Below are 9648 nucleotides of genomic sequence, written 5' to 3' on the forward strand. Positions count from 1 at the left end.
GAGAGAGAGATAGGGAGATCGGGAGAGACAGAGAGGGAGGAAAAAAGAGAGGGGGGATGCCAGCAGAGCACAGAAGTACAAAGAGTGGAGTGAAACTCTGTGGTGCGAGAGGGAATGCAGTGTGTGTGTGTGGGTCTATGTGTGTGTGTGTGTGTGTGTCTCCGTGTGTGTGTTTTGGTGTAATAGAAAAGTTCAGGGAGAAAGACAGATCAAAAGAATGATTGAAAGTGAAAGAGGCACAGGAGCTAACATTACACTGTGTGTGAGAGCGTGTGAGAGCGTGTGAGAGTGTGTGTCAGTGTGTATGTGTGGGTGGGTCAATGCCTTGTGATGTGTGCAGGGACAAATCGCCTTGAAAATTAGGGAATTAGATCCAAAGCCAGGTCTCTATTTGTCAGGAGCATGAAGGGCAGGAGCTAACACTGACTGTGCGCACACACACACACACACACACACACACACACACACACACACACACACACACACACACACACACACACACACACACACACACACTCTCTCTCTCTCACACACACTCTCTCTCACACACACACACACTCCCTCACACACAGTGAAAAAATACGCATAAAAAATATGCAGATGCACACACACACACACACACACACATGCATGCTATTCTCTGGTGTATCATGTGAGCCCCAAACTTCCCCTGTCAGCTGCCTCAGTGTTTCTCCTCCTTCTCTCTCCCCAGTACTGAAAAAGTCAAGTGTCAGTTCAGCATCACTGCCCAGGCCAACACATTTCCATACTAAGGCTTCCTTTCTTTCTGTGTGTGTGTGTGTGTGTGTGTGTGTGTGTGTGTGTGTGTGTGTGAATTCATGTGTGTATGTGCATGGTTGTGTGAGTATCTACTGTCTGTTAATTTGTGTGTGTGTTTGTGTGTGTGTGTGTGTGTGTGTGTGAATTCATGTGTGTATGTGCATGGTTTTGTGAGTATCTATTGCATGTTTGTTCATTTGCACGTGTGTGTGTGTGTGTGTGTGTGTGTGTGTGTGCACTTCACATGAGCATTGATTGGCCAGATAAATGCTATTTAAATAGTGCTAGCCTGGTTACTGTCTCCGTGCTCCATGGGCATATTGGCAAATCGATCACCAAACCCAAACTAACTCTTTCACAGGGGGAATACAAAAGACTTTCTATCTCTCTCCCTTTCTATCTCTCCATCTCTCCCTCTTTCTATCTCTCCATCTCCTCCACTCCTCCGCTTCTCTTATGTCTTTTCTTTTCATTTCACTTATTCCCAGTGTAATTTCGTACAATTTGCTCTGACTAGGGTTATTACATACAAACAGACGTATGCCATGTGTGCCACTTCACAAACAATCTATTTTACGATAACACAATACAAAATGCTCAGAAGAACCACTTTGACCATAACCTGCTGTCTACCTTGATACTTCCAGCTTAGGCACAAACACATAGTCACACACACACAAACCTACAAGCACACACACACACACACACAGACACACAGACACACACACACACACACACACACACACACACACACACACACACACACAGAATGATTCATCATCTTGAGCGGACTGACTGGCTCAAAAGGATTTGACAGAAATACAATCCCCATACACAAACACACACACACACACACACACACACGCAAAGCAAAACAACACAGCCAACCCATCAAAGCAAAAAAGTTCAACAGAACAGACAAGAAAAGGCTAACCTGTGGTGAGAAAAACAACATTACAAACAGCAACTATGGCAGACACAAACATCAAACACCCTTCGCTCCACAAACATTCCCCACCAGACATAAGTGAGCCCATCCTATCAGGAAGCCTGAAAGGGAGCTCTTTCAGCCGCGTTGGATAAAAGCACAGGGCTACAAGACTACCCGTAATGTTGACTCTAAACTCAAACCCCCAGCACCTCTCCCTTTTCACACAGATGACCTTGTACAAGGTAAACAAACCGTCAGGCAAACAAGAAGACTATTCACAGATTAAGAAAGGTAACATGAAAGAGACGCCCCTAGCTGTAGTCAGAGAAGAAAGAGAAGAACAAGAAATGAACAGGGGAGATGAGAGAAGAGAAAGTTGTGAAATCACCTCTACCTGCACCCTGCTGACAGACAGACAGACAGACAGACAGACAGACAGAGAGGAGAGATACAGTACGATATCCAGCCAGCAAACATCCACTACACACCATACGAGCCAATTCCACAGAGTTACTGTCACACCAGCATGTTGCCCTGGCTGTGTTGAATGTGGATAAAACATTGTCTACAAAAGAATAAGCTCACCAAAAGAGAAGTCTTACATATTGCGTAAACATATAGATCCTAGATGAAAACCATGGCTCCTGTTCTATGGACCACAGACAGAGCTGAAATGGGTGTGGTCATTTCTATATGTTTCTGTGCTATTCTATACAATCTCCCCACTGTAGCAAGAATAAGTCGCTAGAAACTGGACATGGTTGCACTTGCGTAATGTATGCAAGTCAGAACTGAAGCAACACAAACCATGTTTGTTTTCATTTGTATGCTCAGTTCTACTCCCACAGCAACGGGCTTTAGCCAGACACATCACTGAGTGCTGAGAATGGTATATGTGTATATCAGGATGAGGTTATACAGTATGTGTATATCAAGATGTAAAGCACCACAAACAGTGACACTACCAACCCCACCCAAGACCCCCACCTCAACACCAACTCTTAGCCCAACCCCACCTCCCAGCCTAACCACGGCCCCCACCTCAACACCAACTCCCACCCCAACCCCAACTCCCACCCCAACCAAGACCCCCACCTCAACACCAACTCCCACCCCAACCCCACCTCTCAGCCCAACCACAGCCCCCACCTCGACACCAACTCCCACCCCAACCCCACCTCTCAGCCCAACCACGGCCCCCACCTCAACACCACAACCTCCACCGGTATCTTACTCACAAAGTCTCGTCGTTCTGGAACTCCAGCTTGCCGACTGCCTCCTCGTAGTCATCGCCGCCCTTGGCGGTGCCGTCCAGCGTGCGGTACGGGACGGCCACCAGGCCGCGGGCGCCCGACGTGCGCAACACCTTCACCTGCATGGTGCCCACGCTCTCGCTGACGCGCTCCGACTCGCACTCGAAGGTGAAGATGCCGGCGTGGTCGTCGTCGTAGATGGTGACGGTGGCCGTGTGCGCCTCGCCCAGTGCCGCCTGGTAGGTGGGCGCGCCGGGCACCTCGGGCGCAGGAGGGTGCCCGTCGGCCCAGCCCACGATGCGCGGGTCGCTCAGCCGCACGTAGAAGTACTCGTCCTCCTCGAAGATGTCGTCGTCGATGATGCCCACCGTCACCTCCTTGAGCATCTCGCCCGGCTTGAAGAGGAGCGTGCCCTCGGCGAACTCGTAGTCCGAGCCGGCGTTGGCAGTGCCGTCCTCGGTGCGGTAGTCGACCTGAGAGGGTGAAAGGGGAGAAAACAAGGCAACCGGCCAGATGTTTTCACTGAAGACTTGCAAGAGCTAAGCAGAAATAACATATGCACAAAACTACAGGGATGAGGCTTTGGGTGCGGCTTACTATCGCAACACACACTGAACACAACCCTCAGGCTCATCAATCAAAACACATATTTTTATGGTAAAAGAGAAGACTCTGCAGGCAAGGGCTGATGCCAGCATGATAATGTATTAAACTGAAGGAGACACTGATTGAAAAAAAGTGTAAATGCCGTATATTTCAAGGACAAGAGACAAATATTTCATGTTGAACTGACATTAGGAAGAGTAATTATTTACTATTATTTACTATATTTACTATATGAGTATAAAAATAAAACAACAACTCAGTGAAATTCGGCTACAGGTGCAAACACAGAGTAGCAGAAATGTTGCTGTTTAATATATTTTGATTGTTGTCTAATTCTGTCTGCTCTCCTCTCCCTTCCTGTCTCTCCCCACACACACCTCTCCATCTCCTCCACCTCTCCTCTCCCTTCCTGTCTCTCCCCACACACACCTCTCCATCTCCTCCACCTCTCCTCTCCCCACACACACCTCTCCATCTCCTCCACCTCTCCTCTCCCCACACACATCTCTCCATCTCCTCCACCTCTCCTCTCCCCATCCTTATTTAGAAAGGACACATACGGGGCTAAGCTTGTTGACACTGGGGCACTAACCCTGTCTGCCCCCCCCCCCCCCCACACACACACACACCCCCACACACCCCAGTCGTACCCTTCTCCTCTCCTCTCCTCTCCTCTCCTCTCCTCCCTCCCTCTCCCCCACACCCTGCACCTGCACTGTGAGCCCAGTCTCATGGCTAAATTTGGCTTCAGCTGTCTGTCCTCCTCCCCTCCTCGTCCTCATCCCTCCACTGTCCATGCTGTGCTCCCTCCATGACTGACCTGATCTGACCCCTCTCTCTCTCTCATCACTTCCTCTGTCCCCTCCCCTCCCCTCCCGACTCCTTCACTCTTCATCCTGCAGCCATTATTTCTGTCCTTATTTGTCTTTCCAATCCTCTCCAGTCTTCCCTCTCCTTCTCTCTGCACTCCTCCTCTCCTCCAATATCCCCCTCTTTCCCCTCCTCCACATCTCCACTTCCCTCTGTTTCCTCCTTTAATTCTCATCTCCCACTCCCCTAGTACCCTAGTTTCTCTCCTTTCTGCTTTCAGTCCAGTCCTTCTACTGCCCCCCTCTTCCCTCTCTCCTCCCTCATCCTACCCCCTCTCTAGTTCTACTGCCCCCTCTCCCCTCTCTCCTCCCTCACTCCTTCCCATCTCCCTCCTGCCTAGCACCTTCACTCTTCTCTCTCTCTCTCCACTCCTCTGTCCTGTCTTCTCTGTTCATCTAATACCCCTCCCCCACTCCTTCCCCCCCCTCCTTTCCCGTACCTTGACGGTGCAGCTGGGGTCTCCTCCGTGCCGCGCCACGGTGAGCTTGAGCGAGCCGCAGTTCTCGAAGCACTGGTGGTTGGCGGGCTGGAAGTCCAGGCGCGTGGTGTAGGGGTCGTCCTCCTGCTCCTGCTGCTCGTTGCTGCTGACCACCTTGCGGGCCTGGTCGGCCGCGTGCTTCTTCAGGATGTTGCCCGCGCCGATCATCATGCGCGTGGCCTGGATGCGGTAGAATGCCCGGCTCTTCTGCTGCTGCACCAGAACCTGAGAGGGAGATTACACAATAGATTAAACATACTTATTACGTAATACATATATCCATGTTCTATACATCCACATCCACTCTAATCAAAGTCTATACATCCACATCCACTCTAATCATATTCCTTATCACGTAAAGTGGATATGGAGAGGGATGCTTAACATAAGGATATCTAAATAATCCATCCAATCCATTCTATAAATCTCTAAATTTATAATTCTATAAATGAATATAATCTACATAATCTACATACATAACTAGCATAATCTTTCTCAACCTGAGGTATTTAATATTTGCATACCTGAGTGAGCAATGTCCATATGAGTCCAGAGATGCGAGTAACCTCTCTGAGCTGACTGTATGTGTCAGTATGTGTATGTCAAACTATGCATTATAAGACTACAGGTCTGTGAGCCATCTCTCTGTAAGATGGTCTTATTTGTAGGTGCATGCTTAAGTGTATACAAAGATCATGTGAATGTAATGACGTAAGCACATATAATGACCATATGCATCCCAGTACCACAGCAGTCGGCCAGCTCTATAGGCCGCCACCTCGATTAGTGTCCATACTGTATCTAAATGCAGCGCTGAGTGGTTGGTAGTTGGCCATGTTGCTGAACCACTCTTATCTGTCTATGACCGCTTAAGGAAATATAATGAGCATATGAATCACAGTACCTGACAGAGGTAGCCATGTCTATGTATGTCTCTGTCTCTGGTCTGTGTGGGCCTGGCATTGGCTATCCCTATCTGTTATGTTATCTGTTGAGTTGTGTAATCTGTTATCTGTTGGGAATGTAGATTAGTGCACTGCGGTGAGGGCGGGCTTAGAAAAATTTGAAAATCAATCTAATCGTTCTTCATTTGAATCTCTTTAACCCTGATTAATGGAATCCTGAGATCAATGTTTTAATGCACGGTAGTCCTATGCCTTTTTCGTGGTGGTACGAGTGAGAAGTACATTAAAGTAACTGCTTTGGGATTTATTAAATTCATAAATTATTATAAGATAAGAAGATAACGAATAAGATTTCCCTGTACAATACACAGCATTAGTTCTTTGAGAATCCATTTCATATATTCTAACTGAAATATACGGAATATAACAGAACTAAATCAAATCAAATCCAATTGAATTGGAAATCTAATCGATTGTGGACCGTATACATCAGAAATGAATCAAAGCGGGAAATCAGTGGCGAAACCTCAGCCCTAGTGGTGTGTACCTGGTATCTGGCCATCTCTATAAGCCAAGCCCATGAATAACTGGACCACACAGTAGGTGGTCTCCACCTGCAGCACGGTTTGTACCTGGTAGTTGGCCATCTCAATGAGCTGCTCCTGGTCCTTATCGGGGTGTCTGTGCTTGAGGTCCTTGAGCGTCCGGGCCATGTCCCTCCTGGCCTCGTCATCCTGGTCGCGCAGGGCGCCGCCGCCGCCGTCCTCACCCCCGCTGGCCAGCATGCCGTCCAGGTGTGAGTTCATGCCGTCCAGCTCCAGCATGTCCATCTTGGTGAAGCCGGTCTCCTTCATCATCAGGTCGTCTCCACCCTCCGTCTCCACCACGATGCCGTGGCTCTTGTCGGCACGGTAACGCTTGCGCACGTACTTGTAGAAGAGGAGGCGACGGTCCGCAATCCAGGCCTGTGTGTGTGTGTGGAAGACATACAAATATTCATATACAGTGAATACGAGATGTCCAGGCTTTTTAAACTTTTTTAAAAAAATATATTCTTTAAACAGACTACAATGTCAATGTGACTACTTATTTCTGACAAAATACTAGTGGTAAAATAGTGTGACAATGTAACATTAATAAATTGAAATGGAAAATTGAAAAATGACAGTGTGTGTCTAGACTGAAAGTTGGGCTATCATAAACTCCTTAACAGCCTTAATAAAAGTAGTACATTCTGAGTTTCCATTCAGGCAGGTTTTTTTGTTGTTGTTGGAAGGTGGTTTCTATCTAGAGTTTATAAAGATATCAACATCCCTGTCTAACTCAGCTGATAGCCTATGGCCACCAGGCCAGTTGCGGAGGAGGGATTAGACAGATGAAACTACAAATAATTCAGGATTAGGAATCAAACTTAATAGAAAAATACAGAGGTCAGAGGTCAAGGCCTGTGAGAAGAAGGGAAAGGTAGAACATTGGATGGATGGTGGGAAAGACTGGACAGAACTGGGCATGTGGTGAGAGAGAGAGTCTGAGCCTTGGAGGGTGTGTGCCTTTATAATAAATGCAATCATATTTAATCCAACTTTTCACCCATATGATCATATTTCACACCTCTGTGAGCTGCTGAAATGCAACTAAAACAAAATTGAAAAGACAGGCAGTCTGTTATTAGCCAACTTATTATGACCGCCGCGCAGCGAAGCAGCGGTCATATAGGTTTAGTCAGATTTTTTTTTCGCATGTCCAAATTTCCGTCAAGGATTCCCGGGACACTGAAAGACCGGGGTAGACGAAACTTGGTGGGCATGTAACCCCACATGGATAGCATAGAACCATCGTTTTTCGTTTTGATCTGTAGCCCCCCCGCTGGACTGCACCCCCCGAAAGGAGGGTAGGGCAGACACAGTTTTCTGTGAATATCTCGAGAACCGTAAGGTTTAGGAGGACCAATTTATTCCGTATGTTTGCCTCCAGGGGTCATGTTAACCCATTCCATGTGCACACATGTGCATAAACAGATACACACGCACACACATACATTCACAGTAATCATACGTATGACACATACTCACACAGTAGACATATGTACGCATGCATGCACATGCACAAACACACATACGCAGGCAAACACACAAGCAAGCACGCGCACACACACACACACACGCACACACACACACACACACACACACACACATAAACATAAACGTGTACACGCACACATGCACACAATTCAAGAATTTCTCAGAATTATGAACAGGCAAGATGGGGGTGGGGTTGTATAAAATGAATTTTACATGTGAAATCTATGAACTAATCATGTTTTGGTACTTGTTGTCTAGCAGATACCAGTGAGAATTGAGTGTGGATAATGCAATTTAGTGAGACAGTTAGAATCATACAGTATAGGCCTTTCAGCGTGATTTATTTTTATGGAAAAAATGTGCTGGACTGGGCGGCAGTCATATTTTGTACCGCTCTGCGGTACATCTAGTTGGTTTGGCTTTTTATCCAAAGCATCAATTATTATGATGACAAGGGCCAATCTCTCATCGTGTTAGCCCACCACCGCGCCACTGTTATAGAAGAGATGACAACAATGGACTGGACGGCCATCGCTCACCTGCACCACGCAGAGTGGGAAGAACATGAAGGTGAGCACGGCCTCCCACACCTCCACCTCGCCGGGCGACAGCACGCACAGGATCAGGTAGAGCCAGATGTAGGCGAAGATGCTCCAGGCGGCGGTCACGAAGAACACGCGCAGGTGCTTGACCTTCCTGGTCTCGCCGTCGGGCACCACGTAGACACACAGGCCGATGATGACGAACATGTTGAACGCCGCGCTGCCCACGATGGTGGACGGCCCCAGGGCGCCGGACTCGAAGCCGTGGCCGCACACCTCGATGACTGACAGCAGGATCTCCGGGGCGGACGAGCCCAGGGCCATGAGGGTCAGGTTGGAGACCGTCTCGTTCCAGATGCGCACGGTGGCGGTGGTGGTCTCGCCGTTGGGCCTCTTGATGGTGATCTCCTTCTCCTGCGACGTGATGACCTCGATGGACGACATGAAGCGGTCGGCGATGATGGACATGCCCAGGAACATGTAGACCAGCGCCACGAAGTAGACGATGGAGCGCGCCACCTTGTCGCCGACCGAGGGGTTGAGCGGGTTCCAGACGGGGAGCAGGACGCCCGGCTCGCACGGGTCACTCTGCGAGCAGCTGCCGTTGGTCTGGTTCCCGCCGCCGCCGAGCGCCTCCGGGGAGGGGGAGGCCAGGGAGGGGGGGAGCGAGGAGAGGAGGAGGAGGAGGACGAGCGAGGAGAGGAGGAGGGAGAGGAGGGGGGAGGGGGAGGAGGTGCGCTGATGACATGGTTTGCCTTGGGGGCAGGGGGGGGGGGGATGTCTCTCGCTTGATGTGTCAGTCAGGGAGCCTCAGTGGAGCACCTGGGAGATAGAGAGAGAGAGGGAGAGAGAGAGAGAGGGAGAGGAAAAAGAAAAAGAAAGAGAGTCAGACATTAGGTAGAGGTAAAGTAACATGCTTTCACTTGAAATACTTGTTCCAACTTTTCTTTAAAAGAAGGCAGATGGAGATAGTGTCTCTCCTGGCAGTGGTAGATCCTCCTAGATCCGAGGAAAAGAAGTGACATGGTGACCAAAAGGAGTGAGAGAGTGCGAGTCCAAAAGTGTCATGGAGAGAGGAAGACCAAAGCACTCTTTTTCTGCCACGTAAGAGTAGCTCATTTCAGCTTATGGGCTCTAAGCTCAGTGGGAGCAGTTGGGGGGGGGCATCTAGTCTGATCTGCTCTGCCTGGCTTGCCTGGTGA

General features: G+C 48.9%; 1 protein-coding gene across 1 annotated transcript in view; it reads right to left on the reverse strand.

Moving 5' to 3' along the window:
* Positions 1-9208, reverse strand: part of slc8a4b (solute carrier family 8 member 4b) — a 44704-nt gene extending 35496 nt beyond the window's left edge. The window contains exons 1-4 of the mRNA XM_042069380.1: positions 8444-9208; positions 6456-6788; positions 4880-5143; positions 2950-3437 (exon numbers count right to left, since the gene is read on the reverse strand). Coding sequence (XP_041925314.1) covers positions 2950-3437; positions 4880-5143; positions 6456-6788; positions 8444-8926 — 1568 coding nt within the window. The 5' untranslated portion in view covers positions 8927-9208. The remainder of the gene's footprint in view (positions 1-2949; positions 3438-4879; positions 5144-6455; positions 6789-8443) is intronic.
* Between the last annotated feature and the right edge of the window lie 440 nt (positions 9209-9648).

The sequence above is a fragment of the Alosa sapidissima genome, chromosome 18, assembly GCF_018492685.1.
Source record: "Alosa sapidissima isolate fAloSap1 chromosome 18, fAloSap1.pri, whole genome shotgun sequence".
In the NCBI taxonomy this organism is placed as follows: Eukaryota; Metazoa; Chordata; class Actinopteri; order Clupeiformes; family Clupeidae; genus Alosa; species Alosa sapidissima.